Genomic DNA, 21,301 nt, shown 5'->3' with positions numbered 1-21,301 from the left:
AAAGGGAATGAAAGTCGTCTGCTAGTGGAGAGCTCTAGTGTAAGAAACATAAGAAAAATAGCTGGTATGTCCTGCTGACTGTAGCCAAGGAACATCTCCAAACTTCTTGAGCAGCGCAGCCAGGGATGATCTGTCAAATCCGGTTCTAACATGCACTGCAGCTGTTTGTCCTAAACCTCCTACAGACAAGGGCGTCCGTGCAAACCCTTCATCTTTATCTTTTGTGGCAGGGCTACCCTAAGGACACTCGCATTCTGCTTATGTCCCAGCATCCCACAGACTGAGATGCTTCTCGACTACCTCATCACGTTTTCCAGTTTGAGTTGGACTAGAGCGGCCTTTGGGGTGACACAGGCTGCAGTCAGAGGAGAAGCTTGTCCCAGATCTCTGATAAATCAGCAGAAAGATTCCTATTGAGCTATTAATAACAGGTGATAATAAATGACCTACATTATCCATGTAAGGTTTGTGGGGTTTGTTTTTTTTTCTTTCCTTCCACTGGTGTATAGAAATGTTGCAGTAAAGCTTATGGTCTCAGGTCTGCAGGATTATACAATCCCTTGATCAATAGGCGAGGTTGCGTTGTAGGTTTTTTTTCTCCTTGTTGGCTACTGAGCTGTTTAATTTGTGCTATACTGAACATCAAGCTACTAGTATTTTAAGGAGCTGATTGGAAGGAGCCCTACATGGAAACTCATCAAAAGAGCCGTTACTAATTAATAAGGTGAGAAAGCAAGAATCTGCCAGCTGGAACTGGCATCTCTATTAATGACGGAGAAACACAATTGTATTTATTACATTACTTTCTTTCATTAAATGCATTGCTTAATATCCTTTCTTGTAACAAAGTAACAAAGTGCTACCCCTCCTAAGCTGACTGCAACTGCTCAAAGCTGAGGAAAGAGTGATAAAAGTTCTGTTTTCAGTTCATGGGTAGACACGTATATTGTTAAACAGAGTATAATTACTGGTGAAAATTAGTTGTCTCGTTGATTTTTCCCATCTTCTTCTGTAAATGATTGATTGGACGGTTTAGAGAAGACTGCAAGACAGTAATAATAAAAGAAAGGATGTAACACCCTACAAGAATAGACACGTAGTAGGACAGAGGTGAAATACTGATTCAGCAGTAACCGAGAGGCTTTGGGAAGAATGCCAGAAATACGTGGCTTAGTTAGAAGTGCACCGAGAGCAGGATGGGCACTGGGGCGGGCATAGAGGAAACGGTGTTTGCCCATACAGGAAGCGCTATTTATAGCAACCTGTCACTGGCCAGAGAGCAAGCTTGATGGGCTATCTTCTCCCTAGAAGTAGCCCGAAGGCCCTTGTCTTGCAGGGATACTGATGGCTCTCTTGAGCTATGTGGACTTGATATCCTTTAGGACTGGTTTACAAATATTATTAACAACTGAAAATAAGACGAACAAATAAGTGTTACTGAAGCAACCAGGAGGAAGTGTGGGAGAGGACCTGAGTGTAAGGCTTTATTTCCCAGCTCTGCCAATAGACTTCTTTGAGCTTGGTTAAGCCATTTAGTTAGTTGCTGATGTTCTCCCATCTCAAGCCCGTCTTGTCTAAAGTGAAAATTGCTCAATATGTAATTTTTTTGTGTGTGCATCTACAATAAAACACTAATCTTACTGAGGTAATTGACTGTGGAAAGGAGAACAAATGGAACATAGCTTAGTGATATGCACAGATTGATTGATATGATTTAAAAATAAATTCCAAGCTTCCTTCTTGGAAAAGATGGAATTTTGAATGTGCCTCTTCTCTTGGCTTTATGAGGGATTACAGGAAAGAGATTCAACCCGTGTGAAGATTTAAGGCTGTATATTGCTATGCAATGCAAATTAATTAGTCACAAACTTCCTGTGATGAAACAACAACTCGCCATTTAGACTCAGAAGAAATATAGAATTTTGATATGAAGAGTGATAAGATCAGATACTCAGAAGTATTAAGACACTTGATTTCTCTTCCATGTTTGTAGATTCGTGTTTATATGTTTTGAGTGGATTGGAATGGTTTTATGAACAGTAAAAGAGCATCTCCTTTGCCCTAAAATAATAATTTCTTATGTTACTCAGTTGATACTTCTTCCCTTACCCTTTTACATTTTCTTTGTAAGGATTTTAAGAAATATGAAGTTCTCCTTTAAACAGAGGATTCTGATACCAGACTGCAGGAAAACTAAAAATTACATCCCTTTTCTTCTACTTATTTTTATTTTTCGTAATTAAAGCCAGAATAAAATTAGACAAAAGAAGGCATTGTGTTAGGGAAATGTAAAGCAAACACAAAAGAAACCCTGAAGACATATGGAAAATCCTAAAAATATTTACCCACAATATCAACATTTAACTGGGGGAATCGCTGTTCACTGTTTAGTTCTTTTGTATGTAACAAAGTGAAATGAAGGTCATGCTTGTGAATGAGGCCTGTGATTTGGGGTGCACTGCTGGATAAATGTGAGTGTCAGTGTCCCCCCCAGCATTTCTTGAAAGTCAGTGCCTTGCCAGTCAATGCAGGAATAATTTGTGTACAAAGTTTGGCTGAAGAGGAAGTTAAATATTCATGATCTGTGGGGGCAGTCTTTTTAACATTAAAAAAAATTCTCTTGAAAAAGCAACAACAATAGCTGTTACCATTCTTAGCATTCCTCACTTGGCATCTTCACTGTAAGACTAATTCTGTGTGAATTTCATGAATGTGATGCTTCATCAATCCAATATGCACAGGTGTTCAACCATATTGTAGGAGAGGAAGGCTATGATAAACATAACATCCTTTCAGTGGAGACATGTAAACCAGCTGGGGCCTACAGCTATTTCATCAGCTTTATTTTTAACCCTGGTAGAAATACAGAGTTTGGGAAATTGTCCTTCTATTCATTTGATTAAGGTATGGTCAGAAATTAAGAAAGGCTTTCTTGTGCCAGAAGGGCAACGAAGCTGGTGAAGGGTCTAGAGCACAAGTCTTATGAGGGGCGGCTGAGGGAACTGGGGTTGTTTAGCCTGGAGAGCAGGAGGCTGAGGGGAGACCTCATCGCGCTCTACAACTACCTGAAAGGGGGTTGTAGCGAGGTGGGTGTCAGTCTCTCCTCCCAAGTAACAAGCGATAGGATGAGAGGAAATGGCCTCAAGTTGCACCAGGGGAGGTTTAGTTTGGATATTGGGAAAAATTTCTTCACCGAAAGGGTTGTCAAGCACTGGAACAGGCTGCCCAGGGAAGTGGTTGAGTCCCCATCCCTGGAGGTATTTAAAAGATGTGTAGGTATGGTGCTTAGGAACATGGTTTATTGGTGGACTTGGCAGTGCCAGGTTAACGGTTGGACTTGATGATCTTAAAGGCCTTTTCCAGCTATGGTTTTCTGAGGGTATAAGAATTTACAGCTGCTGAGGATGTGGCCCTTTGAATATAAGGGTGAATAGAAATGCCCTTTTTCACCTGTAAATCTGATCTGTCCACACTGGACTTCAGTCCACAGGGGAGAAAGCAGACAATTGTGTTGCTGCTGCTCCTCCTGTAATCTGTGCTTTTCCTGAGCAACTAGTACGCTACAATTATAAAAGGTAATTATTTCACACCAAATTTGCCAAAGAATAATGCCTACTTAAATTGTAAATCTTTCAGAACATCTCATGTGACAGATCACATGTTGGTACCCCCATTTTCCAGGATTACTGAGCCTTACTACCTAATTTGCTTAGACACATTTATTATGGCACTCATGCATCGAAGAATGAAGTCCAATGATATCTTTCCAAGGGTTTTATGTGCATTTCTTTTTGTTTTCTGGCATAGGTCCAAGCTGTTTTGAGAAGGCACTGGAATCAGTACAAAATCCAATTTGAGCACAGCTTCAGCCACTCGGATGCTATGCGCACTGCTTCCTACACCGTATCGTCAATCAGCGATGTTCAAGGCTACAGCTACAATCACGACTGCACCAGTGAACATTTAAATGGGAAGGGCTACCATGACACGGAGAGTGTCGTTTTAAAAACAGAAAAGCTGTATGGTTGACTGCTAAAGGCTTGGCATATGCCAAGCCCTCGTGAACTCCAAGTTTGATTTAATGACTTCACGGCCAGAAGTTTTTACCTAACTCGGGATATGTTATTCTCCTGAATGATGCAAACTAAACCAACACGTTTTTCATATGTATGTATATGTATGCATATATACATATGTTTGTGTTTCTGTGTATCTATATAGTATGGACATCTGTACATATATATCTATATATGTATGTGCATTTATATAAGGATACAAACTTTGCCTCTTCAGTTTCTACTGTGTAGACAAAGTTGGCAATTTTTTGTACAAAGGGAATCAATGAAGGATTTCTTATTTTCTTGGAAGTTTGTATAAGACTGTGTTGTGTTGAAGCCACTTCATTTGCCTATAGAATCTTAGAGTGTAAATACCATACTATATTGTCTTAATTCAACCTAAAACAGAACAAAGGAAAATGGTTAAAGTAGGTGCAATAATAACAATAGATTGTCCAGGTTAATTTTGTGTCCAGCATTTGACTGTCAAAAAAGCCCAACAGGTAGTCTGAGATAACAGACTCGAAGATATTGATGGTTTAGTCTGGTCAAAGATATTGATCGTTTCGTTTGGTTTGGCCAGTTTGTTTTTTCCACTGTTTAAAATCAAGCATAGAGACACCAGTGCAAGTCTGAGACTCTACTTACTTCTGTACTGCAACGTAATATTTTACAGCAAGCTTTGAGCAATTTTATTTAAACTATTTTTTCATATACAGGGGTGTCTCCTTCTCTTCAAGTTTATGGAAGTTCCTTATTGGCTTTAACACAGACAAGATCAATGAGGCCTTACTGCCAGAAAGAAATGTAGTAACCTGAATAAATGTAAATCCTTCCAGACACTAATACATAATTGAAGCTGATGGAACTTCACTGTGTGATTAAGGAATTTACTCAACTGGGAAAAGATCATGTACGGAATTTGTTGTAGCCATGTTGTTGTTTTGTTTGTTTTATTTTTAAGTATTTCCCTGGCCATATGCTTGATAATTTATTCCTTCATTCTTGGGGCAAAGTTTTGATTAATATTGTTTGTTTGGGTTTTTTTTGTCTGAGAAAAGCATGCAAGACTGAACGCAGTGCAAATGACATACTACCTTTAAAGCCAGTCTGTGAGATTCAGACTAATCAAGCAAACTAACGTTAGTAATTATCATTACTTGGAAAATCCAATACAAGGTTTGTGTTATAAAGGTTCAAGACATTATGGATTGAGAATTTTAATATTATTTTGGAGTGCTTGATTCTGAATCTCCATCTCAGTTACTTAGCTTAGAACAGTACTTTATAAGTTGTTTCTTTGGTTCTACTGGTGAATAAAGGTCTCATTGAAAATGAGGAAGTGGTCAGAAAGGTCTTGAGAAAATGTGTCTTTATAGCAACGTCTGTTTTTGTAAATCTTTATGCTTTAAAGAAATAGTAGTTTTCTTAAGTGAAATGACAAAAATGCTCAAGACTGAGGGCGTGGTATGAGGTGAGTTTAGAAAAGTCTTATTAAAAATCACAAAAGTAGAAAAAGGTTTCATTGGTTTATTTTGCAGATAAGCCTACTTCAAGTGGGGAAAAAACAAAACTAAGTAGAAGAAAAGTAGATGCTGGAGTTGGTAGACTATTATGCTAATTAATGTATATCTGGTGCATGCAAGCCAGTCAAAAAAGTGAAAGACAGTTCTTTGAGACCACTTCAGTTTTAAATACTTAATTTTGTATATGAACAACTTGATTTTAACATTTAAACATTTTTGTCAGTAGCCTTTCTGTAAGCTTCATTAGCATCTAGTTAATTTGCTGTCACAGTGTTTATTGGTTTGTGACTTCATCAGGCTTTAAATGCTTTGTATTTAGAAGGAAAACATAAGGAGGATGCGGTAAGTTCATGCCACTTGCACCTTTTTGTAGTTTTTTACAGTTCTTATGTCTGGAGTTTGAATTTAGAAAGTGTTTTATTAATTATTTAGTTTCATAATATAGAATCTCAGCTAGGATGCACAAATCAAGATTTCTGTTCTTCTGCAAGGCTGTCTGGTTGATTGGTAGGAATGATTTGAAAATCAGTCAGATTCTGTACTTTAGAATAGTGTGGAATCTGGCAATCAGATGTCACAATCCCTTAAATTGTAAGAATACAGTAACGATATCTGCTACAACATGATTAGAGGTTGCTTACAACTCTGCTTGCTGATCTATATAGTGTTACTTAAAATCCGTGCAATGTTCTGAAAATATTAGCAGTGCAGAAAATCCCTGCTCTGGTATAGCAGCTTTACACTTGGGGAACCAGACCATCAACTGGTATAAATCTGTCTTGAGTTTCATTTTCAGAATCAGGGGGTACCAGCTGAGAATCAAAGCCCAGGCAGACATCTGTCCATTTAAAGTGCTTTGAAGTCCTTTATGGCATGTTATCAGACAATTATTTCAATGGTACCTGGAGGGTTGTTGTAATTAAAACATGTGATAGTTTAGAGTGTGATGCAGTATTAGATTTTCAATTAAGCTTCTTTCTCAGCTAGGCAGTTCAAATTTAATAGCCTATAAATTTTTATCATTTAATACAAAGTACTAGTTGCTAATTGCTCTCTGTCCTCTGTTAGAGGAACTTGTAATGCTAAGTTAGGAGGGAAAATTGTTTGTCCACAGAAATCATCCTATTTCTCGGTGGACAATCACAGCATGCTTCTAGGCACACGTCTGTCTTCACTTTGGAAAAGAAACACACATCCAGCTGGATGTGCAAGAAAATGTTTGTGGCTGTGGAGGGTTACATGGCATAGGAGAGCTACATTTCCCCTCTCCTCATGAGGTTAACTACCGTATTTCCTATTTTGCATTGGAAAACATAAATTCCGTATTTTGTCTTCCTACCTCACCTTTTTCAGTTCCTACACAACCAAAAGAAGGGTCTGCTTCTTAAAATGTTTTTCTGTCACAATAAATTAAAATCAAATCCTTATGTTGATTTCTCATGGCTTATTTTCTTCTTTACAGAATGTTGTAGTCCTTATCTGTATTCTCTGGGAGGGAAGTAAACTCTGTTTTGGTGGGGCTGTGAGATTCCTTTGAACACGCAAACAGTTATCTGTTATTATTTGCTCTTTATTTCTTTGTTATTTAGTGAGGATTTATTGTATCAATCTACAGGGGCTACAGAAATACTTGTCTTATATTTGGTATCTGTAATATCAGCATGTTAGTATTCTATGAGAGGGAATGTCTATTTTTAATGCTACTGTCTTCAATTAATAAAATGCTCCATTGCAGGGTCCCCTCAGTTGTTTGTTTGTTTGATATTAGCGTTTATGCTATGTATTTTTTCATTGTGATGATCTACTAGAGTATTTGGCTGTAGAAATGCTGCAACATGTACTCCTTTTCATGTCATGAAACATTTGGGCTGGAAACCAGGCAACATTCAAGTATAGTACTATGTAAATAAGATTAATAGAAGCTATAGCATTGTATTTATTGCTTACACTAAGAATGAAATGGAAAAAATGTGAAGTTATTTTTTGGTTGTGCTTTGTTTTCACTTTGTCCATATGAATCATCATGCATTTTAATTGCTGAAAGAAGTATTATGTTTGTGATCAATAAAATATTACTACATTTATTCAGATCTCATGCTGTAATACGGAAATAACAAAGCTGATCTAAACTAGGCTTTCACAGATGTCTTAACTGTGTTTTAATTAAATATTAATCCAGGGAGAAGGTCATTACATAGAGTTACTAACAATTATTCAGTTTTTAAGTGTTTGTTTATTTAATACTTACATTTTTAATGCATAGTAGAGTGTTGCCTTTCTGGAGGAAGCTTGCATAGATGACTTAATGTAAGATGGCTGCACTTAAAATTATTTACTCAAAAGCTTCATATTCCTATTTCTTGTCTCCTGAATCTGCCTTTTAATAACAATCTGTTAATACTTACTTATGTTAAGAAGCCAAATTTTCTGTTCCATCATGAGCTGGCAGCAGAGTAGAGACTGAATATCTATCTTCTTCATTCCATCAGTCTAGGTGGAGTTCCTCTCAACATGGTGTTCAACCAAATCTCAGCCAAAGAGATTTATTTGTGCAGAAGCTGTTTTGTTCTGTAAGACCTACAAGAAGCAAAGCAGGAGAAAAAATAGGTGAGATTTCCGCCCCCCCCCCCCCCCCAATAGAATTGATGGTGTCTGCACAAAAGCTATGAATGACAGGTATGTTTTAAATCTGTAGAATTGAGTCCGTTCTTTGAATACTGAAGCCTATCTGCCTTTAGAGAGATGCCTACCAGCATGTAATTGCTAAACTTTTGAATGGTATCAGCTGATGATCAAACCACTCTAACAGAGATAGGGGAAATACCAAAGGGCGCTTAATCTACAGCTTAATTTATCTCTCACCCAACTGGCACTAGCCACAACAATACATGGGTGTAGCAGCTCTAGTGGGGAAGCATTATAATTGTAGTTATATTGGGCCAACGTGGGTCTCCCTGCACTGTTGCAGGTCTAAGTTTCATAAGCTAACAGGGTTAAGTGTGCTTCCACCTACAATGATGACACATGAAATTCAGGCATCTGTTTTCAAGTGCAATCTGCAGGAATTCTGTTTAACTTGCTCAGTCATCCAAAACTGGGAAGGTGTTCTTTTTGTATGCCTTTGAGCAAATCCCATTAAATTTAGAGCTGGACTGCTTACCTGCTTCCAGAGTGAAACACACTGCTTCAGGTTTTTTTTTTTTTTAGTAACTCATTTGAGTGAGTTTCTAATATAGCTACTAAAAAGATCCAGCAAAACAGCTTTAGAATAACCCATAACCTGTCTGCGTTTTTTTTTCGTCTCAGACTGCTGCTCCTAGACTTTATGTCTGGGTGAACTGAAGGTATGGATCACAGCTCAAGAAGTACCAGCAAACTCCTCTCCTTCAGCAGACTTTTATTAAAAGGCACACAGGAAATCGCCATCTAGAATTGTTAAAAGTCTTAGGTCAACAAACAAACATGGTCCTTTGCTATTAGCTATCTTATAGCCATGAAAAGCAGTTCAATACTGGACTTAGCCTGAATTTCCTCATTTCAGAGATTTGGTTTACAAATGAGCACGTAAGATGATTCTGTTTACAGTTTCCTTGTGATACAAGATTAAAAGCTAAGATAGCACAAAAAAATTCAACTGAGGGCCAGAAAAAACCCCAAACTAACACTTGGTAATTTATTTTCTATTGCTATTTAAAGGCCTTGCTATAGTAAGAGTTGCCATGGCCCTACACCCTTAACCTGTTTCCAAATAGGAGGTAATATAACCCAGAACAGACAGAAATACAGCTAGAAGTCTTACCTTAATTGATAATTAAATTTCAGTTCTGTTGAGCTGTGATACAATACTAACTGGAATAAGCTATGACTGACTAGTTCAATTATTTTTGTACACTTCTAAGGTGCATAAATTGCTTTAGTATATATTGTATACCAGAACAGCAGATAAGTGCTGGTAAGTACAGGGCATTTTTTATTCTTTTTTTGAAATCGAAAGCTCTTCAAATTCTGTACACATAGTAAGAATTCATACCTCATTATCCATGTGAAAAAGCTGAAAGATGGATTAAGTGGTTTAACCAGTGATAATGTTGGGACGGATCCTATGTCCAACTGATGGATTAAAGTTGTGCTTAGGACACGGAATGATGGAAGCCATCAGCTATTTGGCAGCTCTGGGGGAAAAAAAAAAAAGAAAAGCGCTACATTTTTCCTATATTTACTTTGTGGGGAAAATGCAAGTATGAGAGTGAATAAGTACTCAAACAGAAGAATAAATAAATGGGTTATTACCTTTTTTTAAAAAACAGTTAAAGACTACAGAGCTTAAGGGATTTATGGGGGTGGTGGTTTTAGGAGACAAAGAAAATAATAGAAATAATATATTTTCATTGCACACAGAGCTGTAGCCACTCTAGAAGACAGCAGAGTGAGGGAAGGAAAGATAAGTACAAACCAGAGAATGGTGACTGACTTTAAAAAAATGCTCAAAATAAAGTGGAAACTGAATTAGGGAAGGTTGTTTCGGACTCAATTGTTTAGCCTAGCTCTGTTTATTTCTTGGCAAGCTAAGGAACAGTATTTTTTAAAACCTTTAAATAAAAAAAAAAAAAAAAAAAATAAAACCTGTGCCTCTGTTTGCTTCAAGTGAGACAGTATCCTTTTGAGGTTGGATGTCAGGAAAAGATGTGTGGTAGTGCTTGAGGGTGGAGAAGGAAGATGAAGAAGTCATTGTCCTGGGGCTTTAAAACAACTTCACTCTGAAATCTCATATCAGCTAAGGTATATAAGCAATCCTGAGCTAAAGAAATGTACTCAAGAAAAAAAGAAAACAAGACTGCCTAATTAAGCCAAACAATATTGGAACACACAGGGATCTTAATACCGAGTCTTAATACTACTGTGTGTATGATACCCATATTAAAGTGTGCTAATGTCCAATCAACAAATGCACAGTCTCCCAACTCCCATTCCTGACTTTTGAGCAGGAGCCTGTAATTCCAGGTTATTTTGTCGATCTCTAGTTCCTAGGACCAAATGTCAGTTAGTGGAAATTGTTACAGCCTCTACTAATACTAATTTATGTCTATTACTCCAGCTAAGCGTGTATGGCTTACTGTTTTCTACCAATACCTACTAATACCACTTACTGCTGCTTGGTGATACAGATTGTCTCTATCTGCATATGCAGAGTTCAAACGGTTACATTTAACAATTATTTTATACTTTTATATAAGTAACTATAGAGAAAAAGAAGTAAAGCAAATCCCAAGTTACTGCCTACAACATTTTGTCCTTATACCCAGCAGTAGAAAAGTAATACAAATTATATCCACAGTAGCATTTGCAATTGGAGTATATGCGCCTAAAAGCACGTAAACACAGTATTTTTCTGCTGAAAGAAAAATAAAACATAGCCTCCTAACCTCCGTAGATAAGAGTAAACAGCGATTCTTACATTTTATACATAATTTTAAAAGAGGAAATGCTCTTACAGCACAAGTAGCCTTGTAATATTTAGACATGGCAGGAAATATGCTAGAAAATAAAACAGAAAAAAAAAAAAAAACCAACTAATTTCATATCACCTATTGCCACAGAATACCATTCCACTCTCTGCAAGATATGAAGATTACGTCCTTTGAAAGTATTCCAAGTGCTCTACTAGTATATCTTGCATGGTCTTGTCATGGCAGTAACCATCAAAGCAAAAGTTTTAATCCAAAGTTTTAGTTTTTTATAGTTATCTGATTCTAAAAAAAAAAAATATGGTCAAAGAAAATACAAAACTCACTTTGAACTAGTGGACCAAATACATGCCAAAGTGAGTAATTCCCATTGTTAACACTAAGCCTGCAAACTGATCTACTACACATTGAAGATAAATTAACAGAATTGAAGTAACAGAATTAAAATTAAAACCCTAGTGAACATGAGTAAGCTGCTTTGTAGCTAGTGTTTGACTACAGTGTGGGCTCTCTATTCATTGAGAGTCATTATTAACCTTTTGAGAAAGGACAAGCTGAAACAAAATGCAAAACTCCACATCACATCACGTTTTGTTTGGCGCAACAATTTGTGTTCAGACCCATACTTGAAACTAGAATAGGCAAGTGGAGGACAGGGGAAAGCAGGTGGATGTGCCGACACACGCATTCCACAGTCTACAGGCATGTGGCTGCTGAAGGCTGCTATGAAGATTATGTAAAGCTACAACGCTAGCTATTATACCAGGCCAGAAGCAACAAGTGTAGAGTTTAGGAATCCTGTAGGAACAGCAGGATAATTCTTACTTGTATTGAAATAGCAATAACACACAAAATGCATTTAACACATAAGCAAACACAAGTATGGACACAAGAACCTTAGGAAAAAACAATTAACCTTTTTCAAATCTGACAGAAAAGCCTGAGTAAGGTCTATTTTTACATATGCTACTCCTATAAATAATAATCAATGAACAAAGCAAAAGTTCTTTCCCTGTCACTTCATCTTTATAGACTGCAAACATTCTCTTTTTCAGGAGCCCATCTCTAAACTGTAACAAGAGCCTGATGGGAAGTTCAGAGCTGACAACCCCCTGTTTATAATTAGAATTATTATCTATCACCCCACAGCTGTATATTTTTTAATAACTTTTAAAACTTACTGCCTAAATGAAGAATTTAGATTCATCCACATGGAGTTCATGGTTCATTTGAGACAAATGACATAGGATTGCTTTTTAAATTAAACTCAGTTTTATCACTACACAAAATAAAAATGTGCACACTAAACTGGAAAGGTCTTTGCAACTACAATTCCTAATGACTATTTCAAAGTCTTCTTCCCCTCAGCAAAACTCACCACTTTCTAAATGAAAACTTATGAAGGGAAAATATCTTCTGATTAGTGCTAACTCACATAAGACTTAATACATTGTTTCATGTGGACTTAACAGACTATAAACACAGAAAAATTAAAGCCTCTAAAGCATGTTTTCTGAAAAAGTACTTACACGTTATTGTTAATTCCTGCTTTCAGATGATCAAGCTTTTCTGGAAATTCAGATTGCCCAATCAGTGACAAACCAAAAAACGCCACAAAGGAAAAAGAGGTGAACACGGGTGCTGGGGCCCCTGGTGCTGTCTGGTTAAAGCAAGTGTTAACGGTAAGTGCAGTCACCTGGGATGCAGGCACCCTAAACCGAGTTTTTCACTCTGCAAGAGCTAGAGTTGACCACGAACGCAAGCCTCCTGCTTCTTAGTGTAAGGTAACAATAGTGCCCTTCTCTGACCTGGAAGAGCATGCATACTTTTTTATGTAGACAAATGGTTTGAAGTTGCCAGTGGGCCTACGGCCAGAGTTTGGGGCAGAGTTTAGGAATGAATCCTAAAGTTCTACAGCAAATATATACATAAGGACTGCACAAATTATGAAAGTAGAAAATAAGCTTGAATACAAATACGTATTTGCTTAGTTTCTTACCTTGATATTTGCAAATGAAACCTGACAAATGTGTGCCTGTAGCAGAGAAAGTGCTTCTGAAGGTCCTCCATGCATTGGATAGGGATCTCTGTTAAACTGGCGCTGTCTTTGACACAGTGCAGTAAAGTCCATGATCATCAGGTCTGTTCCTTCAGACTGTTGCTCCATGTTGTGACAGTCCATTGTATGAGCAATAGCTTTGCATATAAATATATAAGAAAACAAAATATTGAATTAGGAGGTAACAACAACCTTTTGATGTTACAAAAAGTGTATTGCACTGAACAGAAATACCTATCAAAAAGTTTTGTTATTTTAAACACAATGATAAACATGATGATAAAAACATTGCTGGGTATATTGGATTTAAAGTAAAAAAAAAAAGTAGAATGAACTATTTTGTGCCTATTTTTATAAACGCGCTACAGAAAGGTTTAAAATCGGAGTATTTTTACCTTTCATACCACATACTTGTAGACTTAGACAAATGATAATGACTGTCCCCTAAGTTCCACTGGATGTAAGACCTTAAACATCAGTGAAGAGCTAGGAACATAAATACTTAATCACATTTTACTTTGCTAACCTTGAATATGAGCCAAATACATGCATTTAACAGAGGGTTCAAAAGCGCATTTGGCTAGGTTTCCCGGCAGGATCTGTGGCCATATATTCCATAGCCCAATTTGTTTCTGTTACTCACAAGGGACTCCCGTCATGTGATTCCTAATGGACTCCAGGAGCTGTCTTCAGGCACTGGCTCCTTCTGTCACATTTTGGGCAGATGATGACAGTAGGAGTTTCCTTGTTCAAGGGTCTCTTTCAATATTCTGCAGGCAGACAGTCACCATGGATACTTCAGAATCTGCGACAAGAACAAAATTCACAGCAAGAGATCTCAGACTTAGATGCCTCGAAAAATCATAATGAAGTTGTATTACTATTCTGTGGTTTGTCATACGGTACAGTGATACTGCCTTGTTTTTCATATTCACAACTCTCTTACAAAAAGCATCTCAGTTTAACATAATTGTGATACACTTTATCCAGATGATGCAATGGACTAACTACAAGAATTTAGAAAGTTAGAGTATCAATTCCTTCAAAATCTTCATAGCAAATACCTGTGGTAGAACTAATTCAATTTCAGATATTTTCAAGGTTTGGACTCTGACCCAAACAGTCCCTTCCAGTCCAGGTCTGCATTTGCTGCAAGGTATAGAAAATGTTTCCCTTTCTTTCTGACAGTGGAAAAAAGACAGTAGCTATTCTTCATTTTTATTTAAAGCTAATCACCTCTTTTTTTTCTTATTTTTCCCCACAGGGACTTGTTTATAACAGTCAGAAGTGCTGTAAATAGCCTGCTCTAGCTGTAATTAAAAAGCTGATTAAAATGATCTGTAACTGAAATATAAGAAATTCTTAATGAAGAAAGTTGAATCAGGAAGCTTTCACAGAAATAAGAAAAATATTGAAAGCAAAAATGGAAACATTAGCACCAGAATGCTGGAAATGTGTCTTTGTTGCAGACAATAACAGCGCTATATACAGTTATGTTATTTCATCATATAATGGAAAAAGACTTTTTAAAAAGTCATGTAACGTAATTTAGAAATAAGAGCACTTAAAGTGGTAAAATATGCTTTTTATGTAAGTTCTAGCAAAATATTTTGAGTTTTACACCTTACTCTCCCACCACCTCAGACCTCAGTACTTCACTAGCATTCACATGATTATTTTTTTTATTCTTCCAAATAAAATCTTCCCCTCATTTATTAGTATTCTCCAAAGACCAGCACCCAGCGGGCATCCACATCCCTGCAAGATACTTTCCCTTCCACCAGCTATCTCCAAAGGTCTTGGGAACTGGAGGTAATACTGCTCCAGCCTAGCATCTTCTTCCCAACCCCACCAGCTGCGCCAGGACCACAGGAGGAGAGCAGCAGGCCAGCCACTAGCACTCACTGACTTTCCATTTCAGTTGAGGTACACTTGGCACAGGAATGAAGGAAGCGAAGCCTCAGGGAGTCTTTAATTCACACCCATTTCCTCAGTAAACCTGTTCTGGCACTGGGGAATAACTGGCATTGCGCCTTCCTGCAAGGAAGAATGCACTGAGCTGGTTTTCTGGCTGTAGTCTCCTCACTGTGCTGTGGAATCTCTGGCCTTCTCCTCAATCACTCCCCGTTTATGCCTTTTTAATGCTGTTGAAACAACTGAAGGGAGAAGGAATCCCCATCAGTTTCTACATGCAGAGGCAGCTGCAAGTTGAAAGCCAGACAAATCTAAGAATTCATCATATTTCTAATCCAGCAGAAGCATAAAATAAATAAAGCATAAAATTACTAAACATACATAGACAGTATGAACACCCTGCAAGCCAGTGGCAATATTGCAAATACACAAAGACAATATTAGCATGCAAAGCCTATGGAGCGGTGCTACCAAAAAAAAAAACAAACCACACCAAACTTGTACAGATATGGGCTGTCGGTGATTTAAGAACTCCAAAAAAGAATCTCTCTTCTATCATTGCAAAAGAATTGTACTTTAGAATAAAGAAAAATTGCATATCCCTCTATTTACAGACATTCTCCACTTGCTTCCCAGGCGCACACATGCTGATGAGAGGAAAAGTTAAAAGGGAGCCTGAGGCTTCTGCCATTAGCACCAGTGGGCACGGCTCATATGCTTAAGAGAAAGGATAGGGTAGCAACTTTACACATTCCTCTCTTTTTCCTTTTCCTTCCTTGAACACCCCTGGCCCCTTCTTTTATTCACAACATAATATCATCTGGCTTTAACTACAGTGATTCTACATGATGAACTCCTTAGCCATCCAGCCCAGTTGCCTACAATGGATGCCAAGATAAAGAAATCATTTCTATTTCCGTTAAAGCAATATTTACTGTTGAAGGTACTTACTGTAGAGTTTAAATACTATCTCCCTTTTCTAGACTAGATAAGAAAGTTCTCATAGACTTAAGTAAGGCAGTTTAAATAAGAAGATGTCTAGACCAACCTAACTCTCTGGAAGTGAGCATGAGCTTTTTAAAGGTTGAAAATACTTTCTTTTTTAATAATGTCTCCCTTGGTTGCAGCTAAAAACAACAATATATGAATATAATGAGAACGACTAGTCTAGCAATGGTTCACTCTGAACTGTAACTAACTAAATTGTACAGAACTAGCATGGGTTTGGATTAAATACATGTGGATGCGCATAATTAAAAAAAAAAAAATCAAATTTGCCCTGCTTGCTTCCACCTGACCCTTGAATTAGTATTGCCATCACATTCACAAATCAGCAGCATCTATGTGGTCTACCCAAGGAACACCTTTTTGCCATGGTCCATTCACTAGCTTCTTAACAACCACTATGAGACCATAGATTACAACTAATGCACTCGGTTGCATTTGACCTGCTGCCCCTGCAGCCTCTGTGTTCGTTGTAACTTTCCTATAGGTTCTGCACTATCTTTGTTTGAAGTCTTATACATTTCTTTCAGAGCGTTTATTTGAAGTAGTCTCTGAAAGCTTATTATCACCTACATGCAGGAAAAACATCAGATTTTAAAACTGACAATAGTGGTGTGTTCTCTAATCAAGGGCACAATAGTTGTCTGTGCATACTGATGGACAAGCTGTGTGTTTAGTGAGATACACTTGAATCATAGTTTCCTTCAAGTCGCAAGTAATTGACATTTACTGGAGAATGTGAGTTACCACAAAGGGAGAGAATATGCTCTGAAGTACATTAAAATACAAAATGAAAAATCAAATTAACAGTGCTTTCAGAAAATCCTAACACCCAAATTATTACCCTTTTCCAGGCCTATGGTATTATGTTTCTAGGCCCACAATGAACTGAAAGATGTGATGTATTAAAATCACTATATGTACATCTGGCTTCAGAGTGCAGCTGGAAAGAACAGAGGGGTACCTGGCAAAAATGTGTTCCACTGTTGCTAAAATTAAAGAGTTTTTATCACTGCTGCCTTATTGCAGTCATCTTCAGGATACTGTAGTGAATCTCCTTTTCTGGACTCAGTGTGACTTTGAACAGTCCAGCTAATGCACTGCTGCTTGATAGTTACAGGTCCAAGATGACACTTCATTGTGTAAGAGTGATGTTTAATTTTAAAGGACGATCCTGGCAGATATTACTGTATCATCACCTTCAATGCAGCTCAAGGGATATACTAAAGGCACATGAAATATGATCCAGTACGTTCTTTTGAATGCAGAAAAAGGCCAGACTTTTTCTGATGTATAGTATTGCCTTTCAGTATAAATAGCTGTTTAAAAATTGAGAACATGAGATCCCCTCAGTAACAAATGGTGTGAGCAGCATGTTCTCATTTCAGTGATGACAGAAAGCACAATTCAGCAAAAAAGATCTTGCTTCTCCCCACTTGCTTTGAACTTGTCATTTTTTTTTTTGCAAGCTTTCTTTATCATCTGTAAATACTTAGCATGGCCATGTGATAGGGAATTATAATATTATATCCCCTCCAACTATGTGTCATTAAAATTATCCCACTTTGCTTTGAGATTCAAAGTCAATTCATCTGCAGATTAGTTTAACTGCCTCTGAAGTCTGCAATCACAAGAAGATGTGAACCTCAAACCTACACTGCAAGTCTGCAATGGGAGTGCAACAGCGGTGCACCTGTCCTACCAGAGCTCCTGAAAACCATAGGCAGGACCTGAACTCTCAGAGCTAAATACTTATGACCAAGATCCATTTTTACCTGTCAGTTCAGTGAAAGTCTGTGACCACCCAGCCATCTTGACAGTAAACTAGTTCAGGTATCCTTTTTAGTTGACACTGTCTGGTGCTGGATTATTCTCTTATTCTTTCCAGTAAGCCATATAGGAACATCTGCAAGAGAAGAGCTCCTTGAGACTTCCACCTCTCATGTGAATTTGAACAGGGCCAAACATATTCTGGTCCTTTTTTGTTTAAGTATTTAGTTTATTTGGTTTTCTTGCCTCCTTTGACTCTATCTTGGCTCTGTTCTAAGAGCCAAGATGTTCTTTTCAACATCTAATGTCTTTTTTTTTAAAAGGGTTTTTTAAAAGGCCGCTACAGTACCCGTCAGCAAGTGCTTCATACACTGGCAGTTTACTACAATAGCTATTGCAGACTAGTTATTTCAGAACTCCCTCCGTGGACACTGTTCCTCCAGAATAAAATAGGGTTGTGTGTTTTTGTTCTCAATTTGCTTTATTCATGTTGGAACAAAACATTTTAACCATAAATATTTTTTCTGGAATGTCTACTTTGGCAAATTTCCAAGCACAGTCATCCCATCAGTAGCTAATGAGGAAGAAAAATGTAAGGCTCTTCAAGACTCCAGGGCATATTTTGGATCTATAAATCAGCAACCTCTATATTAGGTCCTTGAACAATCTTTGTTTAATAATTTTGTGCTAACAATTATTGTTCTTGTACAGTTGCCACATGACTCCATATCTGGTATGGTCCACCATTCAGCAAATAGCCATGATAGTAAAAATGTACTGTACGAGCTTATCATTCTTCTAGACAAAAACGTGAAGATATCTGGGTTTGCCGAAAGACACGATGAAAAAAACGTTGCAGAAAGCTTATATTTAAGTCTTCAAGAACTGTGTCACTAAAAATCTGTGTGGGTGTATGTGTATTTTACAAATGCACAAAAGCACAGAAATTGCAACCAGTGTTTGCAAGAGCATTAAAAAGAAGGCTATATAGTCAAGCCAATTCCCCAGTAACTTTGGCTTTATTCCTGTATAACTCTTCTGAACTCAATATACTTCAGCATATCTGACATCAGAATCTTCACCCAAGAGGCAGGCTACTTGGAGACAAAGAAACAAACCCATTCTTTTCTCAATTTAGGTCATACTCATTCAACATGATTTTCTATAACAGCAACTGAATGTGTTAATCAACAAGCTTTCAATCTGCGAAAAGCTCTAAGCAATCAAATCTGTTGAAATTTTCAAGGCTGCCTTACCTATGCAAGGTTCTGGTATATGATGCTTTGTTGTCTACCAGGCTTCATCCAAATGAGAGAAATTTGTCATATAAGAAGTCTGACAGAAATATGCCAGACCTGCACTCTTTGGTGGAACAGGATGCAGAATTGCTGCTGTTCGTTCATTTTGCTGCTGGGGTCTCCATCAGAGGTGGTTTGTTAGTACATGAAAGATCAGGTTCTAAATCGAATGGCAATAAACCGAATGTTACAGATGAAACTCTATTTCCGTCACTCCGGAAGAAATACAGTAACTAAACTGCCCTCTAAGAAATTAATCCTTTTAATCTTTTTTGGTTTTTTAAAGTTATTCACTGCATGACAATTTCCAAATATTGAGGAAATAGTGAAGGAAAGGATTGTTTACTTTTAGGACAAGTTGAAGTTATTCACTAAAAAATAATTTTGCCAGGAGAGAGATCATTATTTTTAAGAGGCTATGATAAAATATGGAACACAAAATCAAAATATGTAACACTTCAAAAAATACGGAACACAAAAAGCAAAATTCTGAAACGCTAAAATTTCCCATATTCCCTTCTCTCTGGTCTTTTGTCATTATAGCCAACACACCTTGGGTTTATTTTTCCCTGACATTTTCCTTTTGTCAATATGTCATATCATTTCAAACTTGGTAGATTAAAGCTATTCTCATCACAGATGCTTTAATTGCTGGAGCAGATCCCTGTTTTTAAATCCCTGATTGCAGTGTACGTCTATCTTAGAAATAACACGGTTCTATCTACCGTTCAGATCTGCTCTAAATGCAAACTCCTACTTTCCTACCAACCAGCTGTTTTCTTCAGGTTCTAGAGTCATCTTTCAAAGGCTCTGGATAGATTTGCTTTTCTTAACTCCCTTCAGACACACTAAGCCTTATGATGGGTCTGTAGCAGCGGTGTTGAATGAAGTCTAAAGAATTATGCCTCAGTAGTTTATGTTACTACGCACAGCTCCAGCCCCAGCTGCCCTCACAAAGCTGACTGTCGTCTCAGCAGCGAAACCATATTATCAGTGTTTCTGTACTATTCTGCTTACACGCTGGATATAACAAGGCAGATCTACTGTGTCGGTTAACCCCTTCTAGTGGGTATCCTGTCCTGTTTCAGCTGAAAAACAGCTAATGCCTACTTCATAGTTTTTCTCATGTGTTTTAGCATTATGCAGCGCACAGACTTGCGATTAAGCAGGTTATTTAAATGTACCTAATTTCTGGTATTAAGGAAGATACATATCTCCTCAATAGCTTTAAACAAACACCTCCTCTAATTTATATAGTACTCAATCTGATAACAGTTAACATATATAATGATATGCATGTAACACCCTTCAAGAGATAACAGCAAACTGTCTTAACATCTTTAATAACATTTTGGAGTTTCTCACCTTGAGCAATAGCTTGAGAATTTATTAAAAAAATCTTGAATATAGCATTCATATTTTAGGCAAAATAAGACAACTGTGGGTTTGTTTTGTGTTTTCTGATGTCACTCAAAGCAAAGAGATGCTCTGGGGTTTGTCCTTTTAGCCAGTGCACTCAAATCCATAAACCATTTCAGGTTTACATTCAATTTGTGAATCATGCTTTTGTATCTAAAACACTCATCTGTCTACTCTTGGAAAGGAGAAGAATTTGCCAGGATAATTTTTGCAATAGAAATTTTTTCCTTTCAGACTGTTTCAAACAACGTGGCCCTTCCATGATTCCAGACTTTTTTTCCCCAGCCCAACCCAATTAGATTACAAATATTTTTTTTAATCTGATCACACTAGCACTAAGATTTGTTAGTGTCTGTGATGCACAAGCTGAAAAAAAAACCAGTTTTGCTTATAGCAGGACTGTGCCAGTATTCTTCTTGGAAAGGTCTCCAAACAGCTGAAGTTTACACTTGTTGTCCCAGTAACATAACTACTCAGACTAGTCACTAAGACCTCGGTCCGGCTCTCATCCCATCGCAAAGCAGCAGTGTCAGATTGCTGATTCATGCAGCTAGGTTAGGCAAAAATGTCTCCATAAAGGCACCCTTCCAAAGGAATCGATACACTCAGTCAGCTGAGGCAGGCAGGACGCTTACTTTGACTTACTTATAAATCTTTGTGCATTCACCTCTTTCCCAAGATTATTATCTCCAGTACCATAAATTACATTATCGTTTAGCTATAGGCTGACGTTCCTGTTTCTTTCCAATGTTGTTCTGAGCCTCTGTGATGATCTCCTGTTTCCTCT

The 21,301-nt window shown here is 37.5% G+C and overlaps 1 protein-coding gene across 4 annotated transcripts in view; it reads left to right on the top strand.

The window, feature by feature from the left end:
* CALCRL (calcitonin receptor like receptor) overlaps positions 1-7,668 on the top strand; it is a 69,399-nt gene extending 61,731 nt beyond the window's left edge. For all 4 annotated transcript variants that reach the window (XM_076342177.1, XM_076342178.1, XM_076342175.1 and 1 more), the window contains one exon: positions 3,808-7,668. In XM_076342177.1, the coding sequence (XP_076198292.1) occupies positions 3,808-4,029 (222 nt within the window). In that variant the 3' untranslated portion in view covers positions 4,030-7,668. The remainder of the gene's footprint in view (positions 1-3,807) is intronic.
* Positions 7,669-21,301: the final 13,633 nt, after the last annotated feature.

The sequence above is a fragment of the Aptenodytes patagonicus genome, chromosome 6, assembly GCF_965638725.1.
Source record: "Aptenodytes patagonicus chromosome 6, bAptPat1.pri.cur, whole genome shotgun sequence".
Lineage (NCBI taxonomy): Eukaryota > Metazoa > Chordata > Aves > Sphenisciformes > Spheniscidae > Aptenodytes > Aptenodytes patagonicus.
This window is presented reverse-complemented; position numbering and strand designations above follow the sequence as displayed.